This window comes from Bos mutus, chromosome 18 (genome assembly GCF_027580195.1).
Source record: "Bos mutus isolate GX-2022 chromosome 18, NWIPB_WYAK_1.1, whole genome shotgun sequence".
NCBI classification, from domain to species: domain Eukaryota; kingdom Metazoa; phylum Chordata; class Mammalia; order Artiodactyla; family Bovidae; genus Bos; species Bos mutus.
In genome coordinates this window covers 40,167,846-40,191,440 of record NC_091634.1, presented here as the reverse complement: position 1 = coordinate 40,191,440, position 23,595 = coordinate 40,167,846, and the positions used below count along the sequence as shown (strand labels likewise).

Below are 23,595 nucleotides of genomic sequence, written 5' to 3'. Positions count from 1 at the left end.
TCAAATTCCTATATTGACTAAACCAAGAATTTACTTCTTGCTGAGTTTCCAGAATTCTGGCTGATAGAACAGAAGTGAGAACTGAAGCTGCTTATATTCTTTAACAGCTGATTCGCGTCCCTAACTCTAAGGTATTTTGGTTTTTTCACCATTAAAACTTCATCAAGTACTTTTTGAGCACTACCCCTAAATCTCAGACCTTCTCACCCTTCCAAATATTTTTCTGTGCATTTATAGACCTGTAGATGTACTTCAGACAAATATGTTTTCTTTGTTTTACCTAAACGGTCATGACAAACCACCATTGGTTCTGCCAGTCAATACCCAGCTTGCTTTTGTTACTCGATAACAAACATACCTAGATTTAGGAATCTCCCTATGTTAGAACGTATGATATAAATCTATTTAATTGTTGCAGAGATGTCCATAGGTTGTATATACCATCGTTCAGTATTAGTCCCATGATAATGGACATTTAGGCTGTTTCCAGTTTTTCAAATTATAAGCAGTTCTGCAAAACACCATTAAATGTTTAGGACCAAGATAGAGCACATGTAATTGTCTTAACAGCAATGCTGGCTTTTGCAAATACAGTTTTGAGAATGTTTATACTGACCTGACCCCATACTTTTTTAATGTCTTCTACCAATCTAAGTCTCCTTTCTGATGGGAAGGACCAAAACAATTATGAGACATTTGGTATCATACGCGCCCCACACATAAATAGACATTCCAGATGGCAGTGAATTAAATGTTTTCAATAGGGGGAAAATGATAATCAGCTGTAAGAAATGCCCAAGTAGAGCTATTATTCAAGGAGACTATCATTGTGGTGAGTTTGCTGTTATGCAGATTGAGTTATACTGAAGGTCAGACTGTGCGCCCTGAGCTGCAGTTGCATCCTGGGAAATTCTCCTCCGTGGTACTGGGTTCTCTATTTGCCTTGTTCACCAACACTCATGCTATAAAGAGGTGTCTATGATTATGTAAAGGATGACTTGCCAATTAGGATACACGTATGTGTATGGTGTTAATAACCATACCTCAGTCTCTTACAAATCTAATGGAAGATGGCAGGAAGTTCTTTTAAAGGACTAAAATCTTTGGCCGGAAGGTTTGAGGGGTAAGTTCCTTGAAAATGTTTACTAGGGATATCAGATACTGTCATTCTTCTGGGCTAGCTAGAATCGGATAGGTGCAGAGATGCTCATCAGCTCCCTCTGGGTTAATGGAAGAAATAAGGCAGGTACACAGTCAGATTCTATACATTTGTGGAAGTGCAGATTGAAAACTTCCAATCTGAGTGGGTGTAAAGATTCTTATTTTTTAAATAATTCACATTAACTACTGTTAGGTTTAGGGTTAACAATCTTGTCAGGTACTGTTTAGCTTTGCTGAAAACCAACAACTGACTTAAGAATGACACACAGATGGAAAAGATCCTTCCACCAGAGTTCATGAAACATTGCTGCTGCTGCTAAATCGCTTCAGTCGTGTCCGACTCTGTGCGACCCCATAGACGGCAGCCCATCAGGCTCCCCCATCCCTGGGATTCTCCAGGCAAGAACACTAGAGTGGGTTGCTGTTTCCTTCTCCAATGCATGAAAGTGAAAAGTGAAAGTGAAGTCGCTCAGTCGTTTCTGACTCTTAGCGATCCCGTGGACTGCAGCCTACCAGGCTCCTCCATCCATGGATTTTCCAGGCAAGAGTACTGGAGTGGGGTGCCATTGCCTTCTCATGAAACATTAGGTATGTCTTATTCCTGCAACTCTGTTTAGGCTGTTAACTGGCCCCATCTCTCATTCTATACTGGGCACTCTTATCCTTATCTTATAAAAGGGGAAGTTGAGAGATTCTGCCAAAAGTTAGTGGAACCTAAGAAAAAATAGATAAATTCATCAAAAATGAAAAACTTTTGTGTGTCAAAGAACACTATCAAGAAAGTGAAAAGATAACCTACAAAATAGAGGAAAAAATCTTGCAAATCATGTATCTGATAGAAGTTTACTATCCAGACTATAAAAAACTCCTAAAATTCAAGAACTAAGAGACAAACAACCCAATTAAAAAACGGGCAAAGGAATTGATTAGATATTTTTCCAAAGAAGATATACAAATATCTAGTAAGTCCATGAAGAGATGCTTATGACCATTAATCATTAGGGAAATGTAAATTAAAACCACAGTGTGAGACTACTTCACACCTACTAAGAGAGCTATAATAATTTTTTAAAAATAACAAAATAGCAAGTGTTAGCAAGGATGTGGAGAAATTAGAACCCTCATACATTGCTGGTAGAAATGTAAAACCACACAATGCCTTTGGAAAATAATTTGGTGGTTCCTGAAAAAGTTAAATGAATTAGCATCTATGTGACCCAGCAAGTCCATTCCTAGGTATAAATTCAAAAGAATTGAAAACAGGGATTCAAGCAGATACTTCATAACATTTTTCACAATAGCTAAAAGGTGGAAGCAATCCAAGCATCCACGAGCAGATGAGTGAGTAAACCATGCATGTTATATACATGAAATGGAATACTATTCAGCCATAAAAGGGAACAAAGTTCTGTCACATGCTATAACCTGTACAGACCTCAAAAACACATGCCAACTGAAATAAACCAGACACAAAAGGACGAATATATGATTCCACTTATACGAACTATCTAAAATAGACAAACTCAGAGAGACAGAAAGTCAAGTAGAGGTTACCGGTACTGCAGCAAGAGGGAATGGGGAATTGCATGATGAATTTCTGTTCGAGGTGCTGGTGAGAAAATTTTAGAAGCAGATACTGGTGATTCTTGTACAACATTGTGAATGCAACGAATACCACTGAGTTATATGCTTAAAAGTAGGTAAAAAGGCAAATTGTACATTATATATTTTTTAACACAGTAAGAAAAGTGAATGGAACCAGATGTAGAACTTAAGCATATCATCTAAAGTTCCAAAGGTATACAATTGAGGAACTAAAACTACAGAGAAACTCTATTGCAGTGGCTTGCTTCGCAGCGAATCACTCTAAAACGTAGCAGCTTGCAACAACCCAGTTGCTGCTGTTGTCTAGTCGCTAAGTTGTATCTGACTCTTTTTCGACCCCATGGACTGTAGCCCACCAAGCTCCTCTGTCCATGGGATTTCCCAGGCAGGACTACTGAAGTGGGTTGCCATTTCCTTCTCCAAGAGGGAATCTTCCTGACCCAGGGCTCAAACCGTGTCTCCACTGGCAGGCGGGTTCTTTGCCCTCTGAGCCACCAGAGAAGCCCTCAATCACAGTTACTAATTCTCATATAAGACCCTGGTCTTCTGTGCGTTGACTCATCTGGATAGAAGGCTCTTCTACTGGCCCCACTGAGGGTCTCTCACCTGGACTGTAGTCAGGCAGCAGCTGGAGCAGAAAGTCTGAGTTCAGCTGGGGACTCTGGGATCACTCAGCCTCCATCTTTCCACGTGGCCTTTCTGTGTGGTCTCCTGCAGATACCCAGACTTCTTGCAGTGAGGTTCAAGATACCCAAGTGCACAAAAGCAGAAGCTTCCAGGCTTTTTAAAACAATTGTTCTCATGTCACCCATGCTGCAATCTACTGTTTAAAGCAGATGACAGAGAGGGCCAACTGAGCCTCGGAATATGGGTAAATCCTGGAACACCAGTCTCACATGCACAGGATAAGGAGAGTCAAACCCTAATGTCACACTGCAGGAAGACAAAGGATTATATCTGAAGTTGAAGGATCAAGGAATAGGAGTGTGGTACATATTGGTGAGAGATACACCAGGTAACCACTGTTGGAAACAAATCCAGGGCTGAGATGGATTAGAGTGGGGAACTCCTGCTTTTTTCATTGTATACACTCTTCTGTATCATTAGATTTAAAACTTGTGGCTGTGCACTGTTTCAATAACATGATAGGGTAGTTTGGAGTATGGCTGTGGGGCCAGATCACCTGGGCTCATATCTTGGTCACGTCAGTTATAATCTCTGTGACCTTGGGCAAATGACGTCACCACTCAGTGCCTCAGTGTTCCCATCTGTAGGCTGGGGATAAAAATCATAACCTCAGGACTAACCTGGTCCTGTGGCTAAGCACCAGTGGCTAAGACTCCAAGTTCCCAGTGCAGAGGGCCCAAGTTCGATCCCTGATCAGGGAGCTAGATCTCACGTGCCACAACTAAGGATTCCACATGCTGCAACCAAAGCTGAAGATCCCGAGTGCTGCAGCCAAGACCTGGCACACAAATAAATAAATATATAAGTAAGTAAATACTTTAAAAACAAAATCATAACATCATAGGGTGATTAGGATTAAATGAATAAAGCACTTAGAATGCCGATGAGGCACAAAGTAGACCCTCAAATAATGTCAGCTCTTAACAGCTATAACTTTAAAAAAGAAGAAGCATGCAAACCCACGGTGAACTAGGGGTCCTCAGACCAGATCCTTAGTCTCCTAAAGTGAAAAGTATTAGTCACTCAGTTGTGTCTGACTCTTTGCAACCCCCCGGAATGTAGCCTGCCAGGCTCCTCTGTCCATGGGATTCTCCAAGCAAGAATACTGGAGTGGATGGAGTGGGTAGCCATTCCCTTCTCCAGATCTTCCTGACCCAGGGATGGAACCCTCTCTCTGGCATTGCAAGCAGATTCTTTACCATCTGAGCCATCAGGGAAGCTCAACTCTGCCACAGATGAGCTGAGCAAGTCTGTTAACCTCAGCTTCCAACTGAGAAGGATATAAGCTAAGATGAGCTCCTAAGAATAGAGGTTGTGTCAAATCTGAAACCTAAAAGAGCCACGACTGTCAAAAATTACCCTGCTGAAACATGAGACTCCCCTCCCTCTTCCAAGAGATTCTTTACAGCCGAGCCTGTTCCTTTATCCTCATACTCTACCCACTATGGAGGCATAATTCAGAGCCTCACTGGCTGCCTGTCCAGAGACCTTCTCCTGGGACAGAACTTTATAAATCATTTTAAGTTAGTGGCCATAACTCCCAGGTGCTTACACGAGACCAAGTGGAAAAGGACATTAACTTGGAACCAATTAAATTGCTGCTAGTCTGTATTTGCTGGCCTCCTGGACGGATCTCTCCCAGAAGGCTGCTCATGTGGTCAGCCCTGGGTGAAACTGTTACGAAGGTAAAATCGCGCTCCAGAGAATCCCCCTTCCTCGCACCCCAGGGAAGGCGGAGTTCACATGTCCCTCCGCTCCATCAAGGAAACAACGTGATCCGTCCAAGAGGTGACTTAAAATCATCTCATCCTTAGAAGCAGTTGCGTTTTTAAATGCCTTTCCTTTTTTTCTCTGTACACTAGGGGGAAAAAAATGAATGAATGGTACACTTTCTGGTCTGGATTAGAGGCCAGAGCAAGAACTGTTGTGCAGTGAGGAGGCTGTCCTAAAACCTGTGCTCCCGTACCACGTGGGCAGGCCACCTGCCAATAGCAATTACACAGATGACCCCAGCCTCGTAACTTACTAGTGGGTGCTGATGGGCACTAGGACCTGGGCCAGTCCGTCTCCAGCTAGAAAGAGCAATTTAAATTAGGAACAGCAAGCTCCTTCCATCTCACCGAGCTCCCCTAGCAGCTGGGGGGTGATGCGGAGAAAGCATAATGGCCCCTCAGTCGGCTAGTCTGTGCCAACTCCCAGGTGGTCTCTACTGCAGAACCGTTCTTCCAAAAAGTGTGAAATTCTAACTTAGCAGTCGGCTGAGAAGCCTGGCTCGCTGGCAGGCCAGGCACGGGGGCAGGAGGTGACAGCCGCTAATCAGGCCCTTGCTGTGCCAGCCTGACTCACCGCTGCGCCCTGGCCCATTCCCCGCTGACCCTGCTCCTGTCGCGCTCAGTCAGGAGCCGAACCTCTCCACTAATCGGCCTGTTCGCGGGAGCTGGAGAGGTGACTTGTAACAGGCCTCTCGTTCCCAGCCTCCTCTATAATGACATTCTGCACAAGCAGAGTCGTCCTTTGATTCCCTGTGACCTTCTGGATTTTGGCAAATGAGAAAGCGCCTGGGATGCACGGCGAAGACCCAAGGGTGTCTTTCCTGCAAAGAAATGCTCTGGTCTTCCACCCCCGCCTCCACCCGCATCTCTCACTTGTACCAGGCAAGGACACGGCCTCATTCATTTTTCCCTGGTGGAAAAAAGCCTTCTTCTTCCGGTGCCAAGGGGGCTCTGAGATGAGGTGGCCGGTATTTGGCCCATGTGTGAGTATTTACCAGGCGAAACTCCGGGGCTCAGTGGCTGTCTCGCCTTGACAGATGAGAAAATGCTGTCTTCGTGCCCTTGCCAAGGTCACCCCACTAGCCAACACCCATGTGGGGAGAACACATTGCCCCCCACCACCACCCCAGAGAGTAAGGGAACTGCAGACCCAAGCTTTCAAAGCCACAGCGTAGAAGGCTTTGCACCAGCCTGCGGAAGGCGAGACCCTACAAGGCTGTAAGTAATAAATAGATAATGGCCGGTCTCTCTGCCTGCTTGCTCCTTGGAGATGCTCGGATGGGAACCTGGTGGCTGTGATGATTAATGAATCAACCCGCCGAGTTAACCTGCAGTTTGGAGGCCACGCGCAGCCCCTAAGGCAGTCTCTGGGCAACTCATCCTTCCTCGCCAAGGCGCTCACGGGCTTTTGTCCATGGGTGGCAACACCGGCAGCCCAGCAGAAGCTTCGGCTTGAACGGTTTCAGAATTTGGTCCGCTTTCTACTGAAGTGCAATTATAAAAAAAAAAAAAACTGCTTTCAAACTGTCATTTTAGAGGGAACCCCCACACTAACTCAGAGCCCATCTTAGTCTTCTGTGGCTCCCAGCATCTAAGATTACACTTCTTCCTCAGCCTGAATCCACAACCCCCCGGAAGGAAAAGAAAAGCGAAAATTGGATGAGTTGCATTCAAAAGATACACTTCCAGTGAACTTTGGAATGCTGGGAGGCTCTCCTTTTCTCTTCCAGCGCAGACGGGAACAAAGCGTCACAGCGTCAAAGCGATGGGGGTGGTCAGGTTCAGTGCTTCCCCTCCCTCTCAGCCAGCCTGGGGAGGGCCCATCAGGCCAGGAAAGAGATTTCAGGAGAATACTTCACTTCGTCAACTCAACACCGAGGGTAGGTTGAGTGTAGAAGTTTCTTCTCCTGAAATGACCACCCACTTCCTAAAGAAGAAAGTTTTCTGCAGAGGATGAGACTGGATCCTGTCACTTCCTTCTTAAGCCCCCCAGGGCTTTCCCACCTCACTTAGAATACAATCAGTCTGTACAATGGCTGCCAAGGCCCTGGTCCTCTCTGACCCCGCCACCTGCGTTCCTTGGTCACCCTCCTTCAGCCTCCTTGCTGTTTCTCTTGACCATGCTTGACTCACGGTCACCTAAAATCTCTTTCCCCTGGGGGAGATGCCTACTCCTCCCACTCCAGGCAGAACCATTCCCCCATCTCTCATTCGCTGTCTTACTCATTTCCTGTTTGATTTGCTCCAGAGCATTTATCTCTAGCAGAAATTACCTTAATGTCTATTCACTGACCTCGTGTGGCAGAGAATACTAGTTTCTCATCCTGTCCCCTTTCTTTCCTTGTTCCTGAGTATAGAATCCCAGGTTTTTTGTTTTGTTTTGTTTTTTAAAAAAAGCTTTTTATTTTATTTTGGAGTATAGCTAATTACCAATGTTGTAATAGATTCAGGAGGACAGCACAGGGACCAGCCATACATATGCATGTATCCATTCTCCCCCAAACTCCCCTCCCATCCAGGCTGCCACATGACATTGAGCTATGCTATAGAGTAGGCCTTTGTTGGTTAACCATTTTAAATATAACAGTGTATACGTGTCGATCCCGAAGTCCCTAACTATCCCTTCCTCCCTGGCAACCGTAAGTTTGTAGAATCCCAGTCCTGATGGAGCAAAGAAGGTGGCACATCCAGTTAAAACCCAGCACTTCCCAGCCTCTTCTGTAGCCCAGGGACTGAGTTCTAGTCTGTGAGCTAGAGGTGGAGGTTGGTTGGCTGTCTTCCTTAGAAGGAGGAGGTAAAGGTGTATTTTACCCCTCTCGCCTTCCTGCTCCTGTTTGGGATACCAGATACAGTGGCTAGGCACCTGGACCTTAAAGGTGAGCTCAAAGATGGCAGCCATCAGCTAAGAATGGCAGAGCAAAAAGATAGATGGAGCAGCCCAAGTCCTGGATGTCTGTGGATTGCTGTCGTGTGACCTTCCATGAAAAAGCAAAAACAAGCTTCCCTCTTCTTTAGCCACTGTTAATTTCTAATCCCTCTTGCTGGCAGCTAGATGCAGTTTATAACTAATACTGCTGTTGCTGAATCGCTCAGTCGGGTCTGACTCCTTGAAACCCTATGGACTGTAGCCCTCCAGGCTCCTCTGCCAACGGGCCCTTTCCAGGCAAGAATACTGGAGTGGGTTGCCATTTCCTCCTCCAGGGGATCTTCCCAAGTCAGGGACTGAACCAGCATTTCCTGTGTGTCCTGCTTGGCAGGCAGATTCTTTACCACTGAGCCACCTGGGAAGCCCCTTATAACTAATACATGTGCTTATTCCATCTTCCTTCAGTAGAATAGGTACCTCCATGAGACCTGGAACTTTGTCTAGTTCATTACTGTATCTCTAGATCCTTGTGAAGTGAACATCACTCAGTCGTGTCCAACTCTTGCGACCCCATGGACTGTAGCCTGCCAGGCTCTTCTGTCCATGGAATTTTCCAGGCAAGAACACTGGAGTGGGTTGTCATTTCCTACTCCACTAGATCCTTGTACCTAGTAAATGTTTGTTGAATGAATGAATGAACTCAGGCACACACACAGAGCACTAACCAAACCCCTTCTGCCCCAATCCTGTCTTGATCAGTAGGTCAGTAGGCAGGCATTTAGTAAGCTACACTGAGTTGTCATCTTTTTTTAAAATTGAAGTATAGTTGATTTAGAATATTATATTAGTTTTAGGTGTACAGCAAACTGATTCAGTTATATATACATACGTGTGTAAAGATTCCCCAGTGGCTCGGTGATGAAGAATCTGCCTACCAATTCAGGAGACGTAGGAGACTTAGGTTCGGTCCCTGGGTTGGGAAGATCCCCTGGAGAAGGGAAAGACTACCCACTTGCCTGGAGAAACCCATAGACAGAGGAGCCTGGTGGCTACAGTCAGATATGACCGACTGACTAAACAACAGCATATGTATATATCTATACTTTTGAATTCTTTACCATTATAGTTTATTGAGTTTTCCTCCTTTTTGATAACTGAACCCAGGAGCATAGCTATTTATGTGGGTAAAAGCAATTTTAATTTCTAAACATTAGCTGCAGAAACATCATTCCGTTCCTAGGGGTATAAAACGCAGGTTTGCTTTGGCTTCAAGATGAGGACATTTCTGACGTCTTTGGAGTTTGGGGCCTTGTTCGCATAGCAATCCTGATGCTACAGCTGCTTGGACTTCTTACCCTTCTACTGAAGAGCTCCACTGAAGTATAGTTTTATTCCTGTCATAAAACACCCGTAGGTGGCGGGAGCTGTTTATTATCTCTAATCTTGAAATGGCAGCTTAGAGAATCCGTGGGTTCTTGGGCTAGAGTAGAATCGTGTCCAGTGGAGGCTGTGATACACATGTGTTACCTCGAGGGAATGAGAATTTGCTGGCAAAAATAGTTTCTGAATCAGAGTAACAGTGAGCGGTAGTACTTCCAATTCCACCAGTAGAAGTGAGGTTTCCTGGAAAAATGCTGAGCTAGCAAATCACCTAAATTTCAGTCCCAGCTGCATGACTTACAGCCATGTGACTGCCCTAGTGCAAGGCCTCCACGTCCATCTCTCTCCAGTCTCCAACCGGACCCTATCCTAGTAGTGACAGTCACTTGAGATAAGGTACGTGGAGGTAAACCATAGTATTTATATATAGGGGCAGACTTCCCTGGTGATCCAGTGGTTGAGAATCCACCTTCCAATGCAGGGGACACAGGTTTGAGTCTAAGATCCCACATGCCATGTAGGCAGCTAAGCCCGCATGCCGCAACTTCTGAGCCCAAGAGCTACAATTCAAGAGAAGTCCGCGTGCCGCAACGAAGGTCCTGCATGCTGCAACTAAGACCCGCCACCACCAAAAATAAATAAATAAAGTAAATATCGTTAAATAGATTTTTATATCAAATCCCAATTTTTTTAAAGATGGGAAGAACCTTAGGGATTGTCTAACCCAGCCCTTCATTTTACAGATCTGAGTACCAGTGGCCAGAAAGTCAAGGTTTTGCCCACGGTCTCAGGATAGGTTAGTGGTAGAGCTGGGTCTTGAATTTCCAGACCAATATTTTGTCCTACCCTCTCATCCTCCTTGTCCGTGGGTAATAAGATATTCTCATTATTCCTCCTCTGATTGTGCCTTGTACTTTTACTGTCTTCATCATAAAATGGGTGCTCTCACAGAGAGATGAGTTCATCTTTGTACACTTGGAAGTTCCCACGATGCAAGTTGCTTTCCATCATCTGTGCGTCCCAACCCTATTTACTGTGGCTGCCCTTTCCTCCTCCAGGGTCTATTCCCAACCCAGGAATCAAACCCGCATCTCCTGCATCTCCTGCATTAGCAGGTGGATTGTTTACCACTGAGCTGCCTGGGAAAGCCCATTTATTGTAGCTACAATGTGCCAAACTCTGCTTTAGGCTTGGAGGATACAGCAATGAGTAAAACAGAAATTCCTGCCTTCAGAGAGCTTACACACACACACACACATACACACATACACACACGGTATCAAGTGTTGTGGAGCAAAAAATGGGGCAGGAAAAGAAGACGGGGAGAGGGGAGCATGGGGTTGGATATGGAGGAAGGGGAGAAGCTGCTGTCTTCCGTAGGGCAATCTAGGAAGGCCTTGGTCATTGGATTATGTTTAATCGATGACCTGAAGGAACAGGGGAACGAGCCACATGGATATTTTAGGGAAAGAGTTTTCAAAGCTGAAGAAACAGCAGATTTAAATACCTGAGAGTGTTCTTTGCCTGTTGAAGGAAGAAGAAATAAGCCAGTAGGACTGGATCAAAGTGAATAATGGGACAAATGGAAGGAGAGACCAGGAGTAGGGGTGGGGAAGGGGTAGGTCATGTAGGGACTTAAGGACCATTGTAAGAATTTTGACTTGGACTCCGTTTTTGTTTTTTTTAATTCTTTATTGAATTTGTTTTGCTCCTGTCTTATATTTTATTTTTTGGGGTGTAAGGTATGTGGGATCTTAGCTCCCCAACCAAGGATAGAACCTGCACCCTCTGCATTGGAAGGCCAAATCTTTAACCACTGGACCACCAGGAAGCACCAGGACTCAGCTCTTAAATGGGTGCAGAGCATAGATTCATCAAAAGACTGGGATGTGTGTGTGTTAGTCACTCAGGCATGTCCGACACTTTCTGACCCCATGGACTCTAGCCCGCCGGGCTCCCCTGTCCATGGGATATCCTTCATCAATTGGCACTCTGTTTCAGCCCGCCATTTTCTCACTCCACATTTGGACAGCCTTCCCCTGCCCACTGTTGGTTTGGGGCTCCACCGAGTTTTCTGTGTGAGTGCTCTCGACCTATTAACGAATGTTCTTAAAGGAGAGAAGAGGAACAAAGGCCCAGTTAGCCTCACGTTCGGTATAAGGTTAAAATAAACTTGGGAGATGCTTCTCGGCCTCCAAAAACCAATTAAGCAGGTTACTCGCAAGTATTTCTAAGAACAGCAGCCCAGTGGAAAGAGACTGACAGGTGAGCAGATGGGAGAACCATCAACTCAAATTTATTTCACAGCTTACAACTCAAATGAGCATTCCAGAGTCAGAACAGCTGGCCTTTTATGCTGTAAGCCATTGTCCTTTGCTTTGCTCATCTCTCAAGAGTATGAGCGGGTTATGTGGCAGTGGCCGTCTGTCTGTCGGTCTTTGACTTTGCAGGGAAAAATCCTTTGTAGGAAATAAGCTCTTGATGTAAACCAGATTCCTCTGTAATGTCTGCTGCTTCCATGGGTTTTGAAGTTTCTAGATCCTGAAAATCAACGGCTTTGACCCCTTAGCTTTCATTTTCATAACTATATTCATTTTCTCTGTGACGGCTATTATCTGATTCTAAGTAAATGGAATTTAACCGAATAGTCAAAAAGCAAAAATCTTCAGGTTTGCAAGAAGAAACATTTTTTTTTAAATGTTACAGTGCATCTGAAAATCACAGCTGTCTTGAATTTCTGATCGTAAGTTATTCTGGGAGCTTTCTGAAGTTTGAGACTGTCCCATGCAAACTTTACTTAAGTTTCAGGCAACGGGGGAAGTCGTGAAATTTGGAAAGGGTTATCTTTTGTCAATCATGGCCTTTTGTGGGGTACGGTGCTGACAGAGGATGGAGGAGAGACCGTATTCTATGGCTGAAAGGAGGGCTTGATACTACCCTGTGGGGATTTTGTTCCAGTAATTGCATCAAATCAGACCTTCTGCCATGTTGCAGGTATAGCATTAATATCACTCATTAAGTCATAGGGCTGTATGCTTTCCCTCCCAATGGCAGAATCACTGGCAGAATATATTTTCTTCCAAAGTGTTTGTTTTCATTGTTGCCCTTTAAAAATAATGAGTTCATTCTATTCCCTTGCAAGGAAAGTTACTCTAGACTGCTTTGAAATTGTATATCTTTTGTTGAGCACAGTTCTGCAGTGGTTCCATAGCTTTGTGTGCTGGGGAACCCAACCCGGCCTCTCTTAAAACTCCTAACCAAGCTGCCTCAGACCTGATTCATATAATCGTCCAGCCGATTTGACCTTTATATTGTTACCCTCAGCCAGGTAGAAGTCATGCCAGTTTCAGATGACCCTATCATGTGACCAGAGATCAAAGGTCAGCAGCTCCTAAACGTTCAGCTGTCAAGGTAGCCCATTCATCACTCTCATTATGTAACTGACAAGCCGACAAATGAAGCTGGGGATAAAATTGTTTTCTACCCTCCGCCTCCTGGGCTTACACCCCAGTGGTGGGCCAAGCAGTCTCACATATTAAGTGGTTCCACGAGCCTGCCGGAGTCCCTGGAGTAAGGGGAAGGAGTCCAGGAGGCCTGTTCTCTGTGCTGGACCCTGAGAAGTCACCAGTTGCCTGCTTAGGGGGCCAAGCTGCAGGTCTACAGGAACCAATGCTAAGTCTGGTATCCTCTGAAATGGAGATGAATTTAATGTGAGTTCTCTATGGACCCAAAGAAACCCTTGTGTCCCCTCCCCGCCCCACATATGACCTTCAGCATTTTTGTGGTCCTTCGTGGCAGGTTAAGATGATGTGTGTTTTTGCAGACTGGCGAAGTCTGAAGAGTCACATGCAGAAATTCACATCAACAGGACCTTCCTCTAGGGAGTCTAGCTTGGGGCCAGGTGCCTTCAGGAAACTTTTTAAAACCAGGATCCAAAATTATTCTTTTGATGTCTATATTTTGGAATATTACAAAGAACTGGAGATTAGGAATCAGACAATTTTGCCAAATCCCGACTCTGTCCTTTCTTGAGCTGTGAAAGCTTGGAAAAGTTAGTTGATCTTCTGTACCTCCACTTCTGTTCAAGAACATGCATTTAATGAGAAGACTTATACAGTGTCTGGGCTTCCCTGGTGGCTCAGATCGTAAAGAATCTGCCTGCAGTGTGGGAGATGTGGGTTCGATCCCTGGGTCGGGAAGATCCCCTGAAGAAGGGAACGGCTATCTGCTCCAGTATTCTGGCCTGGAGAATTCCATGGACTGTAGAGTCCATTGGGTCGCAAAGAGTCGGACACAACTGAGTGACTCTCACTTTCACTTTTCACAGTGCCTGATGCTTAGTGTATATGATTGTGTGTGTGTTAGTCGCTCAGTCATGTCCGACTCTTTGCCGTTCCCTTCTCCAGGCGATCTTCCCGACCCAGGGATCGAACCCACATCTCCCACACTGCAGGCAGATTCTTTACCATCTGAGCCACCAGGGAAGCCCAGTGTATATGACTGGCTATGTTTAATGTTTCTATTACTATTATTACTATTCCTTTGTTCTGAGAGGAGATGTCATCAGGGAAGCAGAAGCATGAAATAGAAATTCTTTATAGGATCTCCCATAGCAACAGAATCTCTGAAAAACCTCGTAAGGGCAGATGGGTAAGGAGATGGCAGGATTACACAGTGTAGTCGTGTGGGTTGGGAGGAAGCCCTAGAGGAGGCAGCAGATTGTACTGTAGAAGGGAAAAGCATGTGCCGTCCTCCTGGGCCCTGAAAGAAAGAACAGAGATGCCTTTAAGGCCTATTAAATGGCTCAGCAAGCCACTCCATTGCCACAAAGCATCCCTGATTTTTATACCAGCAAGAGTTCTTGGGACCTTGCCTTTTCCTCTCCTGACCTCTTGGAGGTACTATCTGAGCACCGTATCCCTCACCCCAGTGCTGCTCTTCTTTGGTGGAGCCTTTGCCACAGGTCACATGGGCTCTTTCAGTGATCCAGAGTGGGACAAAGCCTTGGTTCCATACACCAGGTGGACCGGAAACCCTGGTCAAAGGAAATTTCTTTTTGGATCCCAGGTTGGAACTCTTGACACCCTGCTATTTATGGTTACTGGGCTACTTAATATATTAATATTATATTTCAGAGAAATTATAGGTAATACTGGTGTTGAGGTGAAGAATTAGGAACTATGAGAACCACTGTTAACATAGAAAATGTAATGTTTGAGTTCCAAACAAGTGTGGGAAACAGCTGTTAATATTTACAGCAGCTGGGCTTTGCTTGGGTTATTCCCATCCCCTCCCAATGAGAGAATAGTATAGGATCAGAGTTGTTGTTGTTTACTCACTAGGTCATGTCTGACTCTTCACAACCCCATGGACTGTAGCCCGCCAGGCTCCATCCATGGGATTCTCCAGGCAAGAATACTGGAGTGGGTTGCCATTTCCTCCTCCAGGGGATCTTCCTGCTGCTGCTGCTGCTAAGTCGCTTCAGTCATGTCTGTGTGACTCCATAGACGGCAGCCCACCAGGCTCCCCCGTCCCTGGGATTCTCACCCAAGGATTGAACCCGCATCTTCCACATTGCAGGCGGATTCTTTACCACTGAGCCACCAAGGAAGCCCACACGTAAAGTACTGCTTGTCTTTAAACACTGGGATTACTCTGCCTGGCGAGATGTTTCTATTCTACTGGGCCTGGGGAGACTAAGAACAGAGAGCAGTCAAGGTCCCGGATTGATCTGAGCTCCATCCAAAGCGTAGAAGCCACTGAAGAAATTATTACTCCTTTACATTGTTATTTCCTACTTTTTGCACGCTGGTCCTGGCAGTTGGGTTTTGCAGGTTAAATGTATTAATCGATTTGATGTGACACGTCAGGATTTTCTACTTGAGTGAAGCCTCTTCAACTTTGGTGCTGGTTGACACTGTTTGAGGGAATGAATATATTCTGATGTGGCCAATATCCTGAAAAAGGCTTCTGTTTGATGTGAATCAGAAGGACGGTCAGCTCCTCAGCATGAATGAAAATTCCAGGAAAAAACTCGGACTTGGAGAAGAGTGTACTTTTTTTAGTCCTTGGTTATTTTCTGATGACGCTGTGAGTCCAAATTGTTCTAGTCTTTAAAAGTGTGATGTCTTTCACACTAGCTTTTTTTTTTTTTTTTAATGCTTTCTTTTTAACGGCTACAATATGTTTCATTGTCTGGATACACATAGTTTATTCATTTTTTTCCCACACATTTTAAAGCGTTACAGGCCTCCCAGCCAATGTTGCCTGAGCTGTATTTTAAAAATAGAACTTGTATCACATTGGAAAGGGCTGTTACTGTTGTTTAGTCGCTAAGTCGTGTCCAACTCTTTTGCAACCCCATGGACTGTAGCCTGCTAGGCTCCTCTGTCCATGGCATTTGCCAGGCAAGTATACTGGAGTGGGTTGCTGTTTCATTATCCAGGGGATCTTCCCAACGCAGGGATCAAACCTGTGTCTCCTTCTTGGCAGGCAGATTCTGTACCGCTGAGCCACCTGGGAAGTTGGAACAGACTATGGAGGTGTAATTCAACATTTGTGCAGCAGTCTACATATTTTAAAGGACTTTATGTACATTGTTTAATTTTTATCTTCACCTAGTCCAGTGAAGCAGGGAAACACAGACTTCACACGGCAGTTGAGGAAACTAAGAGGTCAAGAAATTTTTCTCAGGGTCACCCCAGGAATACAGTTGACCCTTGAATAGATTTGAACTAAGAAGATTCCCTGATACATGGATTTTTAATAAATAAATATACAGTCAGACCTCTGTATCTGGATACATAACCTGAGGATACAGAGGGCCAGCTGAAAGGGATATGAGCATCCATGGATTTTGGTACCCAAGCAGGGGATTCTGGAATCAATTCCCCAAAAATACTGGGGGATGACTCTATATACCTGGGGGTGACTGTCTATACCCGCGGATAACTGTATAATTAGAAGTAGTTTAGGCTCTTAAAAGATAAAGGAGTGGGACTTTTCTGGTGGCCCAGTGGTAAATACTTCACACTCCCACCGCAGGGAGCATGCGTTCGATTCCTGTTTGGGGAACTAAGATCCCACATGCCACAAAGCACAGCCAAAAGAAAAGAAAGCTCTGTCAGAAGATGAAGGTGTATCTTTTACATCTATAGACAAAAGATACTTATGCTCTGAGAACCTCAAAGTCATTGGAATGAAGAGAAGAAAGTTTTATCAGTTCATTTGCTGTAATTATTTTTGTAGAAACATGACGAAAACATTTTGCTCCTTTCGTTCCCCTGAAATGGTTTGGAATCTCCTGAATACCAGAATTTGGCAGGAATAGCCAAGGAATCAGGGGATAGGGCCCATTTTGGTCCAAATGGGAATCCATGAGAAAGATGGAACATGGTAGAAAGGGTAGCCTACCAAATGTCCCAGGTCTGCCCATCCCCTGCTCTCCCACCTGCCACTGAATTAACCTTGCATGAGGCAGCTCTCTTGTGAAACATGGTTCAAATGCCAACCTCTTCCTCTCTCAGGTTATTGTGAAATCAGTGCTGCGGGTTAAGATTCTTCAGGATGCTCAAACAACATGCAGAATGTACTTACTTTATCAGGAGTTACTCTCTTCTTTCACATTAAAGAATTCTCTCTTAGGAGTTTGTTTTCCTTGTCTCCTCAAGGCCTGTGCTTGGTAATATTTAATCCATTAAGTTCTAGTTTCTGGTACTTCTTTCTTTCTTTTTTTTTTTTTTTATGCTTGCTTTATCCCAGTCCATCTTTTAGCAGGAGCCATTTGTCCCAAAATCTTGTCATTTCATCAAGCATACTTAATGGAAATGTTACCTGTCCTTCTTTATTTGTCGCAAAATTTAAGGACGAGGAGGAAGACCGTACATGTTTTCTTAAAATCAATGGCCAGCACATTACTGTAAAACCTATTGATTAAAAACACAAAGTATAATGTTAGTCATTTAGTCTGTGAAGTGATGCAATAAGGGAAGAAATTTATCCTCTGACTCTTGCATTAACCTTTTATTGACTGCTTGCATACCCATAATTAACACACACTTTAGCTAAAGTGGTTAATTTCAGCATGGTGACCAGTGCTCCCTAATGTAGCTGCCGTCCTGATGATCCAGATGGAAGTGTAGCCCTGGGGGAAATCAGCGAGCAGTGGGGCCCTGCATGAGTTACACCTGTGGGCGGGGACGAGGAGGGGACCTCTGGACAGTCGGCTCACAGACCAGCCAACGGGACACCTTTCAGCTGCTTCCTGTTTCGTCACTAGGTCATTCAGGGAGAACTCTTCCTCAGTAGCAGGAGTTTTGAGGGTGGCTTATAGAGTCCTTTGAATTGAAATAACGTGATTTTCGGAGGGAGAGAGATGATGTATATGTCATTTTCCTCTGCTCCCCTGGCAATGCTCCATAAAAGGAGCAGGGTTTTCTAAGTGAAAATGAAAGCCACCAAGGCTTCCCTGGTGGCTCAGATGGTAAAGAATCTGCCCGCAGTGCAGGAGACACAGGTCGGGAAGATCCCCTGGAGAAGGAAATGGCAACCCACTCCAGTATTCTTGCCTGAAAAATCCCTTAGATGGAGGATCCTGATGGGCTACAGTCCACGGGGTCGCAAAGAGTCAGACACAACTGAGCGACATCACTTTCTTTCTTTTCTAAGTAGATCTAAGTTTATTTGTTAATCCAAAGCATTCAAAAGAGGATTTTTTTCTTAAGGATAGGAGTAGAGAGTACAAGGTGGAAAGGGGAAACTGTAACTTTCTTACTGTTGAGCTGAGTTTTTTGCTGTTTAGCTTGAGTTTCTTACTATTTAGCTTCTCTCCTCTGTCTGTAAGAAAAGAAACTGAAGTCGCTCAGTGGTGTCTGACTCTTCTCGACCCCATGGACGGTAGCCTACCAGGCTCCTCCGTCCATGGGATTTTCAGGGCAAGAGTACTGGACCGGGTTGCCATTTCCTTCTCCAGGGGATCTTCCCAACCCAGGGATCAAACCCGGGTCTCCTGAGTTGTAGGCAGACGCTTTTACTCTCTGAGCCACCAGGGAAGTCATGTCTGTAAGAGATGGAACCAATTCCACTCAAACCACATGGCCAAGCATAGGGACGGGACAAATTCCCCATAGGAAAATTAGAATCTTCTTTGTGGCAAAGATGGGAATAGACACCAGACAGCCAATGTCCACCACTGTAAGGATTCCTAAATCATTGCTTAAGAGAACTCAGGGCCCCTTGATTTCGTGAGAACCACAGAGTATGCACGCTGAGAAACCATCCAACTTCGTTTCCTGGAAATGCCAAGTCAGCCTGAAATAGCTGCCACTGAAGTAGTCCAACGCCAGTGCCTATTAAGAATTCTGGGTCTTCAGGAGCAACCGCTATGTCTTTTCTGCGTCTCAGTAGTTTAGCCTGTCACTGGAGAGTTGCAGCAGCTTGCATACATAAGCCTTGGCATCCTGGAATGTCACATTGTGCTCGGATTCAGCCTCAGGCTTCATCTGATTCAAGCCAGAAAGAGTTGCTCTGGCTCTCCAGTTTCCCCCGCAAAGAGCCAATCCAGAGGCCACCCTGCTCATTTCGTTGAAGGGAGGGGACGGTCAGAGGAGCAACAGGCAGCCCCCTCGTTGGCATCTCCTGTCGTCACTGGAGACACCAGTTCACTACTGGCAGGAGAAGTAACAATAGTGACAGTTCAGTTCAGTTTGGTCGCTCAGTCGTGTCTGACTCTTTGCGACCCCGTGAATCACAGCACGCCAGGCCTCCCATAGTATTTAGTAATAATGTGCCAGGCGGTGTGCTAAGAACTTCACATGTGTTAATCCCTATAACTTTCACAACAAGCCCATACGTAAGGTACTATCATTGTTGTCATCATTATTCTCATGTGACAAGTGAGCAACTGAGGTTTGGTGAGTTTAGGATACTCAAGATGTCAGGCCCCAGGGAAGCGGCGGTGCCGCGTGTCCAGAGGACACCTTCACCACTGTGCTTCCCTGTCTTAGGAAATTAGGATGGGAGGGAGACTGAATGCGTGGTTTGAGCAGGGGCTTCCCTGGGAGCTCAGCTGGTAAAGAATCCACCCGCAATGCAGGAGACCTGGTTCAATTCCTAGGTCAGGAAGATGCCCTGGAGAAGGGATAAGCTACCTGCTCCAGTATTCTTGGGCTTCCCTGGTGGCTCAGACGGTAAAGAATCCACCTGAAACGGGAGAGACGTGGGTTTGATCCCTGGGTAGGAAGATCGCCTGGAGGAGGACGTGGCAACTCACCAGTATTCTTGCCTGGAGAATCCCCATGGACAGAGGAGGCTGGTGGACTACAGTCCATGGGATCACAAAGAGTCAGACGCAACTGAATGACTAAGCATAGTACAAGAAAATATGCCTTCAGGTCATTCTCAAGCCTTTCTTTTTCAGTCCCAGTATCTGGCATGGTGTTGAAGCAGACGGTATGATTTGAGTCAGAGCTGACTGTCCTTCTTGTAGGTGGATACATGACCTCAACAGCACGCCCTCTGCGGAGCCCAGTCATGGTCACTGACAAACTGGCAAGGAGCGCTGAGCATTAAAGGAAGAGTTATGTTTTTGTTTTGCGGCTTGCAAACTCTTAGTGTGGCATGTGGAATCTAGTTCCCCGACCAAGGGTCGAACTCGGGTCCCCTGCATGGAGAGCGTGGAGTCTGAGCCACTGGACCACCAGGAAGTCCCTAAAGGAAGCTCTTTAAAGGCTCTTGAGGGGACTTCCCTGGTGGCCCAGTGCACAGGATGCAGGTTTGTTCTCTGGTCAGGGAACTAAGATCCCACGTGCCTCGGAGCAACTAAACCCTAAATTAATGAACTCTAAACTACTGGAGCCCGTGGCCACAACTAGAGGGTCCTTGCCCTGCAGTGAAATATCCCACATGACGCAGTGAAGATCTTGAGTGCTGCAACCAAGACCCAACACAGCCAAATAAATGAATAAATGAATATTTAAAAACAGTGATCTTGAAAGATCTAGATTAAGGCCCTAAAGAGCCCCAGCAAGGGGTTCTGTCTCTAGTCCAGAGGGAGGCAGTGAGTATACACAGCTCCTAGCCTCTCAGGGCCAGCATGAGAAGGAGGTAGTCCCCACGTCAGTCAGCCCTTCCATCAGAAGAACAATAGTAGAAAAATCAGAGCCACTTCACCCAGAAGAAAACTGGCTGGGCTTTGGACATGTGCAATACAGTGTCAGCAAACGTCTGCAGGAGGTGTTCATATTTCCAATACTTTCTCAAAATGAGGGGGCCAAACCCATTTGACAGATGAAAAAGCATCTCTATTGACTTTGGACAAACCTTACACCAGCCGAGGTGGATCAGCACTTATCAGAGCCCTTTAATCTGCCAACCAGGATAATGTGTGCAGAGATCATTTCCCTGCCGTGAGATGGAAGTGCTCAATTTGGAATAACTCTCCCTCTCTGGTAAATTGAGCCTTACTCTCTGATTCCGAGGCCGAGAGACAGCGCAATTTAAAAAGCTTCGCAGAGTTCCTTTGTAATTAGTCGCAGCTTCCCTTGAATATTAATTTCTCCCCCATCCCTTTCATGTGATTTAGAGACTATATCTCTAGAACTGAAGTGAGCGGCAGCGTCTCAAACACCTATTATTATTAAGTAGTCTGTAGAACAGCCTCTGTTCTTCGGTGCTGTGTGGGCTTATCAGTGCAAACAGTTTAATATTTATGCTAAGAGGATTGTCAAAAGCAGCTTCTGTTGCTTTAATTCTTGTTTTAAATAAATAATGAGAACATTTAAACACATTACTCTTCTTGGGGCCCTGAGGTCAGCTAATCTTATTATTTATGAAGTGATGTGCTACATAATAGTACTTAGTGCATGTTAACAGACGCTATTATCAGGGCCCGATGCGGAGAGCCGAAGATATATTGGAATGTTATGTGTAATGTACGACGGATTGAGTGCACAGAATGCCGGTGGAGCAATTAACCACCCGAGAAAATAGGTGTAAAGTTGAAGTATGTTTTCCCATGGGGATCCCCTCACCATTAATAATTCCCCAGAGGAGAAGATGTCTTTTAGTTAGGAGCCTTCTCAACCATCAAGGCTTGGAAATAGGGTCGGGATGGTCCATTCTTTGATCTCTTCATAGTTAGTCCTACACGGAAGGCACATGATGGATGGGTAGGGCCACTTTTTTAATTGATTTAGAGGGTAGGCCGAGAAGGTGGGGGTGGCGTGGGAGAGGACCAGGCAACTCTCCCAGATGTACTCAAGAGTAATTCTTTTTGGGGGCACGCACTGTCCCCGCCACGTACTCCAAGAGAACAGAGAAATTGTTCGTTTCTTATTGCAATCTGTGTTTTCTTCTCTCTGATCCTCATTTCTCGGATATATAAAGCCAAAGCCACCGAGTTTTCCCAGATCAATTTCCAGTAAGCTGGTCTCTTGGAGAGGTAGCTGCCTGCCAAGGTGTGACAATGTGGCCCCAACTTTTTTCCTCCGAGGCTATAATTTAGTTGCATATGATAATTAATTTCTCTACTATTGATGAATAATCCATTTAATAAAAACCGTGATTTAAGTGTTTTCCTTAGGGAGTCACTCTTGCTAGCCTCTTAATTTAATTTTGTGGAAGTTTTCCCCACCTATTCATCAGTGGAAATGATTATTAACCTCTATTTGCATATATCCTTATAAATCGGTCTCTCCTTGGAGTGCCTTTTTCCGAGCACAGCAAGCTGGGACACTTGTAAATCTCCAGGATCTCCGAAGTCAATCCCAGTCTGTAATATTGTTTAATCTATTCTTGGATGTTTTAATGCAGTAAATTCAATTTAATCTTTCCCAGTAATCTAGTAATACATGGAAATCCCACAAACATTTAAATCTGATAATGGTTTAATCACATACTTTAAATAACAGTCGAGATAATGAAAAAATAATTCACCATTTTAAAGGCAGAGTAACTGAATTTCCCCCCCATGATTGGCTTCTACAAAGCTCTTGAGAGATAATACAAATCTGGGAATTGAAATAAAGAAGTTCCAGCCTCATCAAGAATAGTTCTTCCTTCTTAAAAACACACCTGCTTTCTGCCTCCCAAACTCATTTTTCCTTCCTCCTCATCACCACCATCACAGTGGATTGCCAAGGTTGCCCCAGGTTGCCTGAGTATGGGTCTTGCAGTCTTTTCTTCCTGGGAATTAACTGCCTATTCTTACTTTTCCAGGTGCCAGTCTCGAATTGCCCGAACTTTACCTGCTGATCAGAAGCCAGAATGCCGGCCGTACTGGGAAAAGGGTGATCCTTCGATGCCTCTGCCATTTGATCTCACAGAGATCGTTTCTGAACTCAGAGGTCTGCTTCTGGAAACCAGGCCCTAGAGGCAGAGCGCAGTCCTCAGGTGGAGGAGGAAAGGCTATTTTCAGTTCCTCTTCTCCAACCCTGTCGTGGGCTTAGGCAAGGGCGGTATGGGGTAGACTTGGCCTTGAGATTGTAGAAACTGTTGAGATGATAGAGAATGGCCTTGGAGATTGTTTCCAGTTGGGAACAATTAGGGAGTGGAACCCATGAAGATTAAAATGTTTGAAAATGACACAGTGTTATAGTGATTTGGTATTAAATTAAAAATACCCCAAAAATATAATACCCCCCCCAAAAAAAAAACAAAAAACTATTCCCCACTTGGATTTTTAATGCAAGCTATTCCACTCCTGAGGCCTGGGGAGTGACCAGGGTGAACCTGGCCTTTGGCAGAACCTAACCTACTTTGCTCTTTCCCAAGCCTTTGCAGAGTCCCTACAGGGGATCTCTCCAGTCATGGAGGAGAAGATCGAATTTAGAGACGTTTAGCCCATTTTCTCAACACATCCTTCAGAGTCTCTGTGGTCCAATATGGTAGCCACTAGGTAGATGGGGCTTCTACCATTTAAATTCCATTTTAATTGTAATTAAAAATTCAGTTCTTCAGTTGCACGAGCCACGTTTCAAGTGCTTAGTAGCCCAGGTGTGGCTAGAGACTACTGTATTGGACACAGAACGTTTTCATCTTTGTAGAAAGCCCTCCTAGACGATACTTCTGTCAAAAGTTTGAGAGTGAGAGAGTCAGTCTTCCAGTTCTCTGTAGCTGCTCTCCCCA

General features: G+C 45.1%; 1 protein-coding gene across 3 annotated transcripts in view; it reads left to right on the top strand.

The window, feature by feature from the left end:
• The window catches only part of FTO (FTO alpha-ketoglutarate dependent dioxygenase), a 423,247-nt gene extending 400,142 nt beyond the window's left edge, over nt 1-23,105 (top strand). For all 3 annotated transcript variants that reach the window (XM_005890937.2, XM_070388423.1, XM_070388422.1), the window contains exon 9: nt 22,687-23,105. In XM_005890937.2, the coding sequence (XP_005890999.1) occupies nt 22,687-22,840 (154 nt within the window). In that variant the 3' untranslated portion in view covers nt 22,841-23,105. The remainder of the gene's footprint in view (nt 1-22,686) is intronic.
• Nucleotides 23,106-23,595: the final 490 nt, after the last annotated feature.